The sequence below is a fragment of the Hippopotamus amphibius genome, chromosome 6, assembly GCF_030028045.1.
Source record: "Hippopotamus amphibius kiboko isolate mHipAmp2 chromosome 6, mHipAmp2.hap2, whole genome shotgun sequence".
NCBI classification, from domain to species: domain Eukaryota; kingdom Metazoa; phylum Chordata; class Mammalia; order Artiodactyla; family Hippopotamidae; genus Hippopotamus; species Hippopotamus amphibius.
Window position 1 is genome coordinate 104,044,128 of NC_080191.1, and position 16,972 is coordinate 104,061,099.

General features: G+C 46.4%; 1 protein-coding gene across 3 annotated transcripts in view; it reads left to right on the plus strand.

The window, feature by feature from the left end:
* Positions 1-16,972, plus strand: part of PLCL2 (phospholipase C like 2) — a 190,471-nt gene that overhangs the window by 114,988 nt on the left and 58,511 nt on the right. For all 3 annotated transcript variants that reach the window (XM_057739450.1, XM_057739451.1, XM_057739452.1), the window contains exon 3: positions 878-1,081. In XM_057739450.1, coding sequence (XP_057595433.1) covers positions 878-1,081 — 204 coding nt within the window. The remainder of the gene's footprint in view (positions 1-877; positions 1,082-16,972) is intronic.

Below are 16,972 nucleotides of genomic sequence, written 5' to 3' on the forward strand. Positions count from 1 at the left end.
TAGCATGGTGGTTAAGGGCAGAGGCCACAGACTTCACCTGCTAGCCGTGGGACCTCAGACAAACAACAGAGGCCACAGCCGAGGCTCGGCCTCCTCACACCCGGCGTCGCTGGTTTAGAGGATCAGATGGGGTCACGTGTAATATGTATGCTTCGCACGCAGTGCTCAGAGAACACCGACTCATGGCTTTTTACAATGTGGAAGGGTTTCCTTTACTGGGGATTTTAATGGCACCGCTCTGGTGATTAGAAAAAAAGAGCACTGAGAGCAGGAGGAGGAGCGGTGAGATCCATGGAGATGGGACTAGGGGAAGGGAAGACTGTGGTACCCATGTCTCCCATCGGGTGATCTCCACGGAAACTGTAGCACCCTCAAAGTTCCTTTAGCTGCTGCAATCGGCTGCTGTGAACAGGTGAGAGAGCCTCAAGTTTCTACCTTGCAAATATTCCTCTCCTTTTTGGATGGCTGGCATACTTGATTCTTATTTTAAGCCTGATTTTTTTTTTTTTCTTAATCTTTACCTTTTTGAATGCTCATAATTACATTTTTTTTGTTTGCTCATAATTACATGTCAGCATTAGCACTGTTGTGAACTTTGATCTGAAAAGCGGCTTTGCCTTTCCAAAGAATTTAACTTATTTGCCTTTTCTGTACTTTCGATAAACTGGTATTACAAATATCTGTAACTTTGTTTACTTTGGAAAATAGCCATTTTTTCCCAGGATAAGATAATCATTAACCACGTCTGTCATAACACAGCTAATAAGTGTTGTACCAGGCAGTCCAAGGATAACAAAGTATATCGTGTCTAAATAACATCCATGAGAAATGAAAACCCTGGTGAATTACAAAGCGCTTTCTTCTTTCCATGGAGCAGAACGCAGTGGTGTCCTTCAAGGAGCTGTGTGGCCTCTCCTCCGTGGCCAACCTCATGCAGTGCATGCTGGCGGTGTCTCCCCGCTTCCTGGGACCTGATAACACGCCCCTGGTGGTCCTGAATCTCAGCGAGCAGTATCCCACCATGGAGCTGCAGGGAATCGTGCCTGAGGTTCTGAAGAAGATTGTGACAACTTACGACATGGTGAGTGTCTCTTTGCGCTTTTCTGGAGCCCCAGGGGAGAGCGGCGTTTTAGGACAGCATCCCTGAAGGGCTTAGGAGCTCTTGCTAAGTTGTGCTTTCCTAGTTCATGCTTCCTTTACCTGTGCTGGGAAGGTTATTCCCCTGACCTTGCTGTATTTGAAAGACTTCAGTGTTTCATTGCTGCTATTTTAGAAAGCAGGGTTCAGACACCTGCCTCAGTTGGATTAAATAGTCGTTGGCTTTTCAAGAATATATCTGAATTGGTTTCTAAGGCATACACTGTTCTCCACACATATATACTAGGGAATTTTTTAATCTTTCCCTGTAACCAGCCATTGAGTCACTCATTTTTATTTTGTTTTCAAACTGGTAAAGGTGAGAAATTTAGTTTTTTTTTTTTGTCCTAAAATACACTGTAAATACTGTCAGAGGCCAGTGTTTCCACCACATGACTCTATCCTGTGTGATGCTGTCCTTCCTTGCAGCAGCTGCTCTGCGACGCCTGTGCTTGGTAATCAGCTTAGCGTTAGTGAGGAATCCTCAGGGCACCTACAATATTGCATTTTTGCACTTAAGGTCTATCTTGCATTTTCTTAATCACTTCCTGCTCTCACTGTGCTTTTTGATTGATCGTGACTCTGAGGGAGGGGTTAGTGGGTGAACAACACCGTTTCAAGCTCACGGTGTAGCTGAAGCCGTCAGAGGCTGGTGAGTGCTGCAGGTCCTCCCTGGCGGTCAGGGTTAGGGGTGGTGTTGGACGCTCCCCTCCCAGATGGGCGAGGCTGCCAGCTCGTACCTTCCGTGCGGGTGCTCAGAGGTAAGAGGCCTCACCCATCACCTCCTTCACACTAGAAGCAGGAGCTCAGACCACAAAACGCGAGGCTGCTTCTGAGGTAGCCTGCTGTGGTCTGAGACGAATCAGGAGTGGCATTGAAAACCTGAACAGAAATATTTTTTTTGCTGTTCTCTAAGTTGATCTGAAAGCTGCAATTCAGAGGGATTTATACAATTTCAAGGAAAGAGAAAAAGCTTTAGGTCAGCATTTCCCACAGTGTCTGCTGAGGAACCTTGGTTTCTTAGGGTGTGGATAAGTGTCACATGGGAGAAAGGGTTCCTTGTTGAAATAATTTAGGGAAATATTGGCCTGAGCAAAATTAATCAGATGTCTTCACTGCAGGACTGTGTGGGGCCTTTTATTTGCCGGCAGTGGCTTTCCAAAGGGTGATGGACATGGTGTGCCCTATTTTACAGATTGGCTTGACCATGGGGTACAGTTTCCAAAAACAAAGGTTTGGAAGGATTTTTGTTCTTGATTTTCTTCACTTCTTGGCCTTATTCACCCAAATCTTTGGGTACGTAAGCTCTGGAAGTACAGATCAGAAGCGTGCAATATTTTTTTTTCTTTTGCTGTCTTTTCCCCAGTTTTATTGAGAAATAATTGACATTCATGTATAAATTTAAGGAGTAGGGCATGATGGTTTGATTTACACATATTGTCAAATACTGTGGTAAAGGTTCAGCTAACATCCTTCTCCTCATATAAAAAGAAAGAAGAGAAAAAGAAAGGAAAAACGATTTCGTGTGATGAGAGCTCTTAGGATTTATTCTCTTAACAAATGTCCTATGTATCAGTTGTTGTGGTGTATATTACTTTCCTAGGACTTGTTTTTCTTATAACTGGAAATGTCTACCTTTTGACCACCTTCCTTCAATTCTCACTGTCTCCACCCTTCACCTCTGGTAACCACAAATCTGACCTCTTTTTCTGTGAGTTTGGTTTTTTGTTTTTGTTTTGTTTTGTTTTAGTTTCCACATATAAGTGAGGTCATACACGATTTGTCTTTCTCTGACTCATTTCACTTAGCGCATAATACCTTCAAGGTTCATCTGTGTTGTAGCAAATCGTAGGATCGCCTCAGATTTTAACATACATACATATATATGTATACCTCACCACTTCTTTACCTGTTGATAGACACTTGGGTTGTTTCCATATCTTGACTGTTGTAAATAATGCGCTATGAACACAGGGGTGCATGTATCTTTTTGAGTTGGTGTTTTCATTATCTTTGGATATATTCCGAGAAGTGGAATTGCTGGATCATATGGTAGTTCTATTTTTAATTCTTTAAGGATCCTCCATGCTGTTTCCCCTAGTAGCTGTACCGGTTTACATTCCCACCTATAACAAAAATACAATATTTTAAGCAGCTTATCAGTTCACTGCCTTAAGAAAAGGTGGTGTTTGAGCTTTTTCCTAGGTTCCTGTGCAATAACCACATATTGTAGCAGGTGCTCGTTGTTGCCTGCTCTTTCCAGGTTAGAGATCATGATGGTGCAAGATAAAGAAGGACCGAACACTGGACCCTGCAGGCAAACTGCAGGGAGTGGCAGTCACCCTGTCGAAAGAAGGACGGCCAGGGGCAAATGTGTCTGTCAGCATGGTGAGGGGAGCACTGTGCTGGCTGCTGGAGGGGCCCCTGTCCTCAGGGAGCTGTCCAGTCTGCTTGGAGGGCGGCTGGGGAACAGAGCGTACGCTTATGCTGAGATTCCTTTGTGGGGGAGATGGAAGGATGGGAAGGAAACAGAGGTAAAAATGCAAACGTCTGAAGAGCTCTTCCATGCTGTGACTCAGGCTACCTAGTTCGTTTTATGAGAAGGAGCCAGAAGGAGCAGCTGGTACTTGTAAATGCTTTTTAGACTTAAGCCACACATAAAATGGTTAGACATTTTGCAGACCCGTGTCACTGACCCACATCTAGGATGACTTACCCGCTCAGGTGTGTCACCGGTCACGCAGTGACATTTCTTCCAGGTGACCTTTTTAACAGGACCTTCCTGAGAGTGGGGGGGGCGGGTACCCTGGGGAGGTGATAACTGGGAACGGTTGATACCCAGGACCGAGTCCGGGCTGAGTCTGGGGCGGGATGGGGTCGTGGCTGGGCTGACCCAGCACCCACCACGTCATGTGGCACGGTTGTCACTCAGCGCCCCTGGGTTCCACCCCTTCCTCCCTCTGGGCTGGGAGATGGTAACACTTATCATGTAGCTCTTACTTGCATATAGCTTTGTAATTGTGTTGTTGTAGAAATAAGACGGTTAGCTTGCTTAAGTTTTTAAAGTTGTAAAATTAGTCTTACATGGTTTAACTGAAATAGCTGGGCTGTGTGATACCCCTAGCTTTATTGATTTGTTCTGTTTTTAATTCCACTTGAAAAACTAAGCTATAAAGTTCTTAAAATTAAATTCAGATGTTTATAATTTGCATTTAAAAAATTGTCATATGGCTACAGCAGTATTATAGCTCTTGTAATATTTTATAGTCCATTTATTAGACAATTATTTCTTACCTTGTGACAATTAATTTATTAAAGCTAGCTGAAGACTAGATGAAATATTGATGGGAAATGTAATAAAGTCTTGGAGAGCTTTTATTTTTGTATTGTTATATTCAGCTTAACTCAAAATTAACCTTAGAAATAAGCTCTTACTTCATTTTGCTGACTTCCCATTTACAGTTTGAAGACCCCAAATGAGAAGTAAGTATAGTTTGAGAAATCCACCTCCCTGCCAAAGTCCTGTGTTGCTGTGAGTCTACACTGCTGAAGCCCTCCAGTGAGGACAGCATTGCGGCATCTCCTAAGAGCGTACAGGGATATATGCATGCTGTCAAGATTGTGATTACTTTTCAGTGTCTAAACTCTTATTAGTAAACTAGTTTAGCTGACATATGCCAGTGTCTTTGTGAAAAAAGAGCGTTCAGGGAAGGAGTTGATCGTGGGTTTGTGGACAGCGTGTAATCCGCTGTGGAGGCTAGGAAAGAGGGCCCACGCTCAGGGTGGCCCGCAGCCCGATTTTCCTGGGACAGACCTGCTAGTACACCTGCTGTCCCAGTGTAATTATTAACAGGTCTCCCTTTAACTCTTAAAAGTGTCCCTGTTGAGGTAATTAGTTGTGTGGCCACCCTGCCTATGGCCCCTAGATTGTCCTAATGGCTCCTGTGATCCCACCCACAAACAGGCCTTCAGAACAGCCCAAACTGTGGTTTTTACCATATTCATGGTCCCTCCTTGGATCCTGAAAGTGGTGAGGTTTGAGGCTGGGACCCCACTTAGGAAGGCGGGTGTCAAAGCCACTCAAGAACAGAGGAAGAAGAGAAGCACAGATATCTTCTTAGACCGGGCAGATGGGGGAGAAACAGAGAGGGACTGGTCTGCAGAGGGGGCGTGACTGTGCGGTCACACAAGGGAGGCTTCTTCCATGGAGGAGTTTACAGTGCGGTGGAAGAGATGAAACGTAGCCATAGATAGTGAGAGGATGGATGATAGATGCGTGAGAATATGTAAACAAATTATTTGGATGATCATAGGAGAGAATGGTCAGTTTCAAGTTTAGGGATTAGGAAGACGTCAAGGGAACACTGGCCTTTGAGCCAGATCTTGAAGGACGAGTCAGAAGGAGACTGTTGCAGGCTGAGTTCCCAGGGTGAAACATGCTCAGAAATGGGAAGCACATGCCCTGGGAAATTCAAGCGTGGACCGTGGGAGTTCTTGCACGTTTTAAGCAGCAAAGGGCCGTGCTCAGAATTAGGATTATGGACGGTGGGAGGGCTGGGGTGAAAGAGACCTCAGGGGTCACCTCCTGAGCACCTTTATTTTGCAGATGAGAAAATGGAAACTAATGGCAGAACCAGGTTTAGAGCCCAACTTAGTCGCTTTGTCCAGTTTTTCCCCCACAGTCCAGATCAGGAAGATGAGCCCTGTGTGATGTGTAGGTACGTGATGGCTCCGCCCTTGAAGCCCAGAGAGCTCCAGTAATCACGAGCTGACATTGTTCAGGCGGGGCTTTGGAAGTCCCAGGTACCTTATCTCTGATTCTTGCTCCCCCATGAAGGTGGAGAATAATCCATCTTGCATACTTTGGTATATGTTAAAAGGCAGATCCCATGAGCGTAAAATAAGGAAGACTGTATTCAATAGATTAAGTTCCACTCAATGGAATCTGATTATAAGTATCGGAACATATCTTTTATACTATTACTTCAGAAAACAGAAAATTTAAATATTTTGTGTAAAATGTGTGTAAATGAACTTGAATGCTTCCACTGTTGAGCTTGGTCCTTCATGTGTTTAAAGGCTGGTTTGGGGAAGATGAGGATGATGTAACCCAAGTAGGAGATTCTGGTGCGTGATTGGTGGTCCTCTCTGTAACACACAGTGCTCCTGGGATGGTCCGCTGGGGGTGGGGGTTCAGGACCACATCTCCCCTCTCCCATCATTCGTCATCTTTTTACACTCAAGTGATTTTTTACCATCCCTTTAATGTTGAGGAAAGTAGTGATTCAGCTCTCCAGCTATCTTTGCTTCACATTTACCATCTGCTTTACGCTTAAATTTTTTAAAATTTTATGAGGTCTATGCTAACACATAGAGACCAAGATGTCAACATCCTTCCTTGACTGAGAGAAAACATTGGGCCTTTAAATATTTTGTGAAGCATTACATAAAAAGAAAGTTCTCTTTAAAATTTTTTTCATTGGACTTTGAGGGCAGTATTCTCAGTGCAATAAGCTAGACACAGAAAGACAAACCTTGCAGGATTCCACTTAAATGAGGTATCTAAAATAGTCAGATTCATAAAATCAAAGACTAGGGGCTGGGAGGAGGGAGAGAGAGGACATTATTAATGAACAGGCATGAAGTTTCAGTTAAGTGAGATGGAAGAGCTCTAGAGACCTGGGTACCACCTTGTACCTCTAGTCAACAGTAATGTACACATAACATTTGTTAAGAGGATAGATCTCATGTGACGTGTTCTTATCCCATAAACAATTTTTAAAGAAAAAAGTCTTTTTCCTTGATTTTGCTACAGTTTTTCTGCATGATGGAATATGCTTCAGTTATTGTAATTAAATTGATGATGGGGACTTCCCCGCTGGTCCAGTGGTAAAGAATCTGCCTTGCTCACTGGGGACGTGGGTTCGAGCCCTGGTCAGGAAACTAAGATCTCACATGCTGTGGTGTAACTAAGCCCGTGCGCCACAACTACTGAGCTCACATGCCTCAACTAGAGAGCCTGTGTGCCACAAACTACAGAGCCCACACATCCTGGAGCCTGCCACAATTAGAAAAGAGAAAACCCGCATGCCACAGCTAGAGAGAAGCCCATCACGCTGAAACTAAGATTCCCACGTGCTGCAACCAAAAAAATTAAATAAAATAAACAAAAATTAAAAAAAATAATAAATTGACGACGAAGTTGCAGGAAATGAGAAGAGGGGAAGAGGAGAAAGGAAGGGACAGGGTGCCCAGCTCCATCGCAGACAGCGTGGCTGTTCACGTCCACAGCGGTGACACTCGGGCAGCTCCATCTGCTTGCAGGTTATCCATGGATTGATTCTTGTCACTGCAGTTCCTTTGTCTCTACTTTCTATTCGGAATTAATTTGTTTCCATCGTTTACAGCTTCACAAACATCTTGATTTTAATTGCCTTCACACTTAATTAAGGAAGCACTCTCTGAGGAATCCGTTTAACCAGTAGAGAACAATATTTTTTAGTGTTTAAAAAAAATAGGAACAAGATGCTCTAAGAGCATGTTATTTGCTCACTGTGAATATTTTTATATGAGTTCCTGCGTAGTCCCTTCTACCTAAATATTTCTTTAATAAAACAAGGTCCTTTAAATAGAATGTGTGAAACGAAGGGTTTTCTCCTCACACGGACACATTGGCCATCGGCATGCGGTATCGAGAGTGTCCTGTTGAATGTTGTTGGTGTGGGTTCCTGTATTTTGTCTGGCCGCTGCTTAATGCAGGGAAGAGAGGAATCGCGCTTTGTAATTGATGGAGTCTGCTCATCTGGACCAAGCAGAGATGACCTGTAATAAGGTTACTATCGATCCCCGTCTCCTCTGTGACTCCTTTTATCACTCTCCTGCCTCAGAACTTGACATTAAAAGCATCTTTTAATTGGAGGTGTCAACTCTTCCAATTTTTATAACTGTAGAAAAACGGAGTATTATGCCTTGGGATAAGACTGAGCTAAAAAGAGAAGGAAAAAAAAGATAGATTAGGGAAAGGCGAATGTACCCTGCTATAGGGGGAAGAGCAGAAGCCCAAAGGCTCTAGTTTAATTCAGGGATGGGGGAGGTCCCGCCAATGACGTTTCCAAAAGAAGTTTCTTTGGCATCATTGAATCCATACAGCTGACCCACTTCAGAGGGACTGCCAAGCCCACGGGGAGGGAAAAGAAATGTTTAAAGGCAGGAATGTGGTGATGGTATCACTTGTATCATCATATCAGATGTAGAGCCTGCCACTCAGCCACCAGAAGCAGGGAGATTGAGAAAGTCAGGGGAGGTGGTGCTTCAGGTGAGCGTATGGTGGTGATTGCACGACTGTATTTCTCATCCGCTTTTCTTGTTTTCCATGTCTCCACAGAAACCATCGAGGGACACATATGTAGAAGTATTCTTACACACACACACACACACACACACACACACACACACACACACACCCCCCAAATACTAAGCAAGAACAGTTGGGGAAGCGTAGCATTTTAGGGACTGGCTTGAAAGAGCCTTCGTCAGCAGCAACTTTTTACCAGTTAAATTTGATACCCAGCCCCAGACTCTCTGGGAAAACAGAGATGCAAACCTTAATGGAGTCCCATACATTGTCAGATGGTGTCTTCAGAGGAGAAGTGATGACTGGTACTAAGTGGGCCACTGTATCATCTGATGCACCAACAGTCTGATTTTCTGCTCCTGAGTGAGCAACCACAGCGCCGTCCTGAGTAACCGCAGCGCCGTCCCACCATGTTGGTAAACAAGACATGGGAGCCTGTTGTTGGCATCACTTCAGCCCTGGGGCAGATTTCATTTCACCCAAGCCACCGGGGGAGTGGTTATGGGGCCGTGTCTCGGGCCCATGCGTTTGGTGGGGTCTCCACTGTTTTTCTCTGTTAGAGCCTTTCTGTTGCTTTTCCTTTTATTTTAATTAATTAATTAATTGATTTAATTTATTGGCTGCATTGGGTCTTCGTTACTACGTGAGGGCTTTCTGTAGTTGTGGAGAGTGGTGGCTACTTTTTGTTGCAGTGTGCAGGCTTCTCATTGTGGTGGCTTCTCTTGTTGCGGAGCACGGGCTCTAGGTGCGTGAGCTTCAGTAGTTGTGGCTCAAGGGCTGTAGAGCACAGGCTCAGTAGTTGTGGCGCACGGGCTTAGTTGCTGTGTGGCATGTGGGATCTTCCTGGACCAGGGCTTGAACCCGTGTCCCCTGCATTAGCAGGCGGATTCTTAACCACCGCATACCAGCAAAGCCCTCTATTGCTTTTCACAGGGGCAGAACAAGATTGTTTATATCTTGAACACTTTATTTCACTGAATCCGGTAGGAAATATATATAAAACACATCCGAAACCTAAAGCTCCAGAAAAGTTAGGGAACTTCTTTGTAAGCCTGTGCGCTGTGCAGAAGAACACTGCCACATCTTTGATAAAACTAAGATCGTTGAAATGCTGTAATCTTTTTGCATCCTGTGCAAGAGAGGAGGAATTGCTTCCCGTGTTCCCATCAGGTCCCACTTTGAATATGGGATTTTGCTCTTGTGTAATTCCTTCAGCGTTTATTTTTGATATATTCTCTTCATGACTAGTTTTGCTTCTTCAGGGGCTGAAGTTACCTCCTTAAGTGGTTTGCTGAGTTCTTCTTCCTGTCAAAGACCCACCAGGACGTTTTTTTAAAAACGCGTGTGCATCGCTAAAATTCTGCACGTCCTCTGTGGACAAGAGACACGGTTTTCTTGGTCGGTCCCCACATGCATCAGGGGCTGACCAAAGCAGGGAAGACGCGTTTGCCTTCCTTATCCTGGTTTGTTCTGTCAACTTTCTGTCCCCACTGGGCTTTGAATAAACAGAATCGGGTCGCGTGGAGGCAGCAGTGCTGGCTGGCTTTCAGTGTCCGGCGCCATCGTTCTCTTCAGCCCGTTGTCACCCCATGCCTGTGGGGCAGAGATTGGGTTCAGACCACATACTCAGCCCAGGTGAGGACATGCAGCTTTCCCAGCTCTCTCAAGGGCAGCTGGGTGTCCCCCAATTTTAGTTCCACTGCCCTAATTCATGTTATCCATTCGGGTTGATGGTTGCTCTTCAGGTAGAACACTGGGTCTCTCAGACTTTCTGTCTTCCGAAGAGTGGCCTCTAGTTGGCTGGAGAGGGTGTGGCTGCAGAAAGTCTCCTCCTTGTGTCCTTGCTAAAGCATGTCCTCCTAACCATCTCCCCCCGCCCCCTACACCTTGGGGCTGGCCCTTGCAGCGCAGGGATTTCCTGGCTCCGAGAGGTGGGCTCCCAGCATCCCCTCCACTGCCCCTTTCCTCCTCCTGCCCCAGGGCTGCGGACGCTTGGCCCAGCCCTGGTGGGTGGGGTGGCCTGTCCTCTACCCTAGGGGTGATGCTCTGGGATCTGTATGGGTTGTTTCTTGATATGTTAAAATAATTTAGAAAAGAGTTTTTCCTTGACAGCTCCTGACTTTCAAACCTGCTGTTTTGGTGGGCACCCAAACAAAAATCTAATTTGACCTTTAAAACCGAGAAGTGTCTTTGTTTTTACAAGATAGCTGCTTTTCACCCAGGCTCTGAAACTCGCTGTTTGAGTACGTGGAAAGCCCCGAGGGCAAAATGATTTATAAACTATGGCAACGTATCTGGGAAAAAACCAGCTTTCCACTCTCCCCGTTAAGCCTCCCACTGCTGTCGCCACGCAGCTGGCAGCGTGTCCCTCCCCATGACACTTCATCTCCTGGACTCCCAGAGAGACAAACTTCCCGAAATCTCACCTAGAGAGAGACCTGGGTGTGGAGGTGCAGTTAGAGGTATGATGTCGCAGTTGTAAGAACTAGGGATTATGTAATGTCATCAAGAGCATGGAGTCTGAGTACTCTGACTGTTGTTGGTAGGTGAATAGCATTCTTAGAGTGTCTTGGAAACGTGGCCTCCCTTTGGTGTGCTGGGATTGGGGACGAATTTATGTTGAGCCTAGTAATTGCCAAGAGAAGAAAACGGGGGAAATAACTCTAGGGACGTGTACCTCACGCATGTACTCTTGTAGCAATTGAAGTTTCCCAGAATCAAAATTTCTGAGTTGCTATTGAAACGTGCATCAGACACTATTAATTATGTACAGCCCTTTCTTAAAGAGGACACTTTTACAGCATCCGGCGTTTGTTTGACATCGTGGAGTTTGTGATCAGTGTTGTGGGGTCCACCGCGTGGTACTGTGCCTGCAGCCAGTTTTGTGGGTGCGATTGTCCTCTGTGGTAGAAATCCTTTTCAAACAGGAAAGTGGCGATCAAGAAACAAAGGACCGAATTTCCTTTCAGTGTGTGGTAATTTGTACGTCTTTAGCAGCTGGTGAGTTCCGAATCCTTTCAGATCCACCAAAGTGAAGATTGGCCGACCTAGAACCTACCCTTCCTGGCTCACTGATGCCTTCAGCCTGCTTCCCTCCTGGTGTCTGGAAGCTCTCTGGCATGCTCTGACCTTGGACCCATAGGGGAGCATCTCTCCTTGACCCTCTGACCTGTGCTATTGGGACAGAGTGGGCTGTGCCGGGGTTTGCTGGCTGCTTTGAGAAATCTGGGTGTTCCTCTCCATCGCCGTAAGCTTGCAGAGACCTGGGACAGAACTCTTGCAGCCCCGCACGTATGGGCTCCACTCTGAAACACCCAGGACTCTCTGGGCCGCACCCCATTGGAGGACCCAGGAAAGGCACCTTCACTGTTTATCTCAGTCTTCCTAGGGTGGCGGTTTCTGACCAGGTGGGGCGTCGAGGGTCTGAAGCCCAAAGCTGATGCTTCCTGCCACCTGAGCCTGTGGTTGGCCCTGCTGCCTGGCTCCATGTGGGATTCAGAACATTCTCCAGCCAGTTACACGGAGACGTTTTGCCTGAGCGATTGTTTTAACCGTGCTGGCTACACCTAACCAGTAAGAATCACACACGTGAACCTTTTTTTCAGAAGTATTTCCCTTCTGTTGAAGATCCATCAAAAAGATGAGTTGTTTAATATTTCGTCGTGTCCCGTCGTCATCTGTACTCAAGTTGGAGTTTAGAAAGGATGTAAGTTGCAGTGGTAACAGACCTTTATTGTTTACATCTCCATGTTCTGTTCTCATTCCCTGACTTTGCAAATGCAAGACGCATTCGTCAGAACTTAACTTGATTTACGGACACCCCTTCCTGTGTAGTTTAGAGCTGCAAATGCTTTTCCATTGAGAAGTTCAGCAGTGTTGCAAGTCCCATTTGGAGCTGAGTTGGAAAGATTGAAATTACTCCGACACCTCTAGAAAATTGTTAGTGGTGGTGCAGAGATTGCTTTGTAAATGCTGCGATGAGCTCCTCTGTTTTCGTGGACACGTAGTCTCTGGGTGTGCCATCACGTTTTAGAAGACAGCCCGCTAACAAATGGGATAATTTGGATGCAATCTGCTCCATGAAAATGAAGCTAGCGAAATAACCAGTTTATATGAAAAAGCATATATCTGAGAATTTTTTTGAGTACTACATGTAATTGCTGACGCTTACTTGGACCACCTTCTGGCATCACTTCTTGGCAGTAGGATGTACTCATTTCTGACCTTTTTTCCTGTCTGTTATGTCTCTAGTCGTGACCTGGAAGAAAAAAAAAATTCTTTTTGGCTGTGTTGGGTCTTTGCTGCTGCACACGGGCTTTCTCTAGTTGCGGCGAGCGGGGGCTACTCTTCTTTGTGGTGCACGGGCTTCTCGTCGTGGTGGCTTCTCTTGTTGCAGAGCACGGGATCTAGGTGCACGCGCTTAATTAGTTGCTCTGCGGCATGTGGGATCTTCCCGGACTAGGGATTGAAGCTGTGTCTCCTGCATTGGCAGGAGGATTCTTAACCACTGCGCTGCCAGGAAAATCCCTGGAAGAAAAATTTTCAAGATGTTTTCCCACAGTCTTTTGAAAGTGAGGTAGTAGTAATTTTTCTCTGCAGCTTGATGTATTCCTGTCAATAATATTTTGCACTTTCTAAGCTTTAAGCCTGTGTTTTGTTGATATGTTACATTTGGCCTCAGGTTTATAAGAGAAATAAAATTCAGCACTGCCTGTGGATTCATTCTTTGCTATTTTTGTGTAGGGGAGAGCTCCCCCCAGCCTCACCAGACCCCTGCAACCAGCGCGTGTCTGGTGGTGACTCCCCCACACAGACGTTAACCTCTGTGTCGGGGGGACCCCAGGAACCCTCACTTGTTATTCTGCTTTAACAGCTCCTGGCTTTCATTCTGTTCACTTAGACTCCCCCAGATTGCTGGGAAATAATTAATGCCACTCACCCCACTAAAATAACCACCCTTGAGAAATCTGATTTTACTACCACACAAATTTATTAGGGATAAAAATAGCACTTAATAATGGTTTTAACGTCTTTTCTAACTTAATTAAGGCATTTAAAATTCTGAACCATAAGAAAATGACTCTCCCAGTCAACTCAGTGGGTGGACAATCTGATGTGTTAAGAGTTAAGTTTAACTCTACAAGCTTAATTACCAATTAACTTAAGAATAACGTGGTAAGTAGTTAAAAACATTTATTTCCCTACCACATTTAGTGTTAGTTAGATCTTTAGGGCTAACTCATAGATTTTTATGTGGCGATTTTATGTAGGAGATCCTTTGTCTACTTATGGAAATCTCCAAGTGTTTTCTTTGAAATCAATGTTGCTTGTTCTCGTTTTCTTCATAATCATTACCCTCCTACACCAGAGAGATCACATGGCGTGATACCATCATTTACGTCATTAATAAAGCACAAAGTCGTTTTAGCTTTAGATAATCACTTACCTGGTGCCAAAAAAAAAAAGAAAAAAGAAAACAAAGAAAAAACCCCAAACGATCTTTGTGAATAGAGATGGCTATTTTGAGTATTTAGCTAAATGTGACCAAGATGGTAGTTACTAATTTTTAGTTAATTTCCTAAAACTAAGCTCTAGCTTTGTTATAAATCTGTGAAAGTCTTTGACCAATGTCAAATTCTCTGTAACCAGATTTCTCCTTCGTTTACATATAACGTATGTTTATCCTTTTGAAACACTAACTGCACTTGATTTCTCATGTTCTTTTCTACAGTGTGCATGTAGCATGTCAAACTGTATTCTCTTGAATACTTTTAGTCCAATATCACTAAGTGACACTGCATCGTGTGGCATTTTAGAGCAGGGGTCAGGCAACGCTGGCCTGTGGGCCAGGCTGGCAGCACCCATTTGTGTCTGGGCTGCAAGCTTAAAATGATATTTACATATTTAATGGTGGAAAAGTAAAAATTCAGGACATGTAAAAATCATATGACGTTCAAGCCTCAGTGTCCATAAGGAAATTTTGTTAGAGCACATCCCTGACACATTCTCTATGTCTGCTTTCACATGTGACAGCTCCTTTGCAGGAAAAGTTTGCCAGCCCCTCAAAAAGAGGATCAGGGAAAAAGTCCTTAGGAGATTTTGATGCACTGGTTTCCAGATTTGCTTTGGCCAGCTTAAATCATGACTTTAAAGGTTTTCTTTCTTCTTCTTCTACTTCTTTTTTTAAAAAATAATGTACGCAGTGCATTTTGGATGTCGACTCCTAGGATATCATACGTGTTCCCCCAGTAGGAGGAGCGCACCTGAGTCCTGCCCTGGAAGAGGCAGCCGACCCCGAAGCAGTAAAACTACTGGTTAGTGTTTGACGGTCAGAACTAAAAACGCTAGAGGCGGGACGTAGGAGCGGAACGCCTGTGAAAATTCAAGTTCGCTTACAGTGCCCGCGAGGACAGCGTGCTATTCCAGCAAAAAAAAAGGGTGACAGTCAACCAGAATTTTGCCTTATGATCCAATAAAATCTGTAGCTAACTTCACTTCACACGTATTTAGCGAGATGTGTGCTCATGATTCCTCTGCTTGGTAACGCGGCGCGAGGACCGTCTAAGAACGGAGTTTAAGTAGTGCTCCTTTTCTCAGTCAAATTATGCATTTCTCGTCAGGGGAGGGCGGCGGGCGGAGAAAGGGGAGTTGGGTGGAGCTGGTGGGCAGGCTCTGCATCTCTTCTGAAAACCCCGAGTTTCCTCTCACCCTCCCCTGAGGCAGGGAGGCGGACTTTCTCACCAATTATAGAAATCCAGGCCGTGCCGACCACATGCTATTTCAGGCTGTCTCCACGTCCACCTGGAGGAGAAGCCCAAACCCAGACCCTCTTCCACAGCGGGGAGGGGAGGCCCGGGGGGGTCACACACCCTGCTGTTCTTCCCGCTCTTTGCGTCTCACACGCCTCACACCTGGAATTATGCATTCACTGGTTTGACGCCTCTTCTGAAGGCACGTCTCTCTCCCTCCCCCAGATCGGAGCCCCCGGATGGCCGCGGCCCTGTGTGTCCTGCTCACCTCTGTGTTCTCACGTCAGAGCCTGCCACAGGGCAGGCACTCAGACTATATTTATGAATGAATGAGGGAAAGAAAATGCCCTTGATCTGGAGGACACCCATCAGGGGTCCCTCCTGCCCTACATCTCTGCCCCGGAGTGCCGACATGTCCCTGCACTTGGCTGATTTATGGGTACACCGAAAGCCTTTCTCCGGAAGCTTAGGTTTGGGGCCAACGAGGGCTGGAGGACGGAGTGGCTGCCCTTCAGGTCTCCGTATCCGAGGGTTTCACCGTGTCCGTCCTAAGGCGGCGCGTGGCACCTGTGCTGGTCCAGGAAGAGGAGGTGGCCGGCGGTTCTGGACAGCTCCAGATGCTGGGGGGAAGGCCAGGGCCTGAGGCGGGAGGCCAGGCCTGGGCCAGCTGGGAGGAAGGACGGCGCGAGCGTCTCAGCTCCCCGGACCACTGACCCCTTGTTCAGAGCCTGAGTCTCCCCCGCCCGTTCCCAGAGGATGCTTAGCCCTGTCTGAGATGCCCTCCACTTAAAGACTCTTAGGTCCTAAGGAGGACACACCAGGGGCTAAGGAGTGGAGGGGAGAGGAGGCCAGACAGGAGAGCAGCTTGATTCAGCGAAGGCCCCTGAGATGGGAGCAGGGCTCGTATCTGTAGAGTGTTTTGTAATTTTCCGAAGCATGCTCAGAAGTTGAGTGCCACACGATAGGTGGGCATGGGCTCCTGGTGGGCCGAGCAAAAGGTCCCTGAATGCCAGTCAGCCACGGTCCCTCAGGTGTCACACACCTCATCCCCAACATTCGCTGGCCCTGGTGGGTACCACACTCCTGTGCTCCCAGTGGGGTCAACCTGGAGCGCACATGCGGTATCCGCGGGGTGTGAGTCTACCTTGGGCAGTCTTTGTCTTGGTCCTTCTCTCACCTGCATCGCGCGCTGAATCCCAGGGCAGCCGGCGCCCGACAGGAGATGTGCCCTGGTGTGTTTTGCCAAGGACACATCTCCGTGAGTATAGTTGTGAGTTCACACAGCCCTGGACAGGTGGACTTGGGTGTGAACACGTGTGTACGATATCCTTTTTGCACGAAGATGCTGGGACTAGCATTTGGGGGAGGAAAGGGGACCCTGCCTGCACCCTGGGAAGCAGGTGACTGGGGGTTTGGGGGGCAGTGGTGCCAGTGAAGAGCATGAGCCCTGAGCACGAGAAGTCCCCGTTCTGGCGCTCGCTCTGTGACAGGGCCGTGTGACGTCTTCATCCGTAGAATGGGCAGGGTCTCACTGCCTCCGAGGGGGTGAGATGGCATGTACGCAGCCCAGAGCAGGGGACATTCTCAGTACACGGAGGTCATTATCACGTCCGTATGAGTTTTCAAAGGCTGGAAATAAGCAGCGCTTGCTCTGAAACCTCTCTGTGCGTACATCTTAACGTCGCTCGAACGTCGCAGCAGCAGCTTTGCTGTATTTGGAAACGTGGTTACT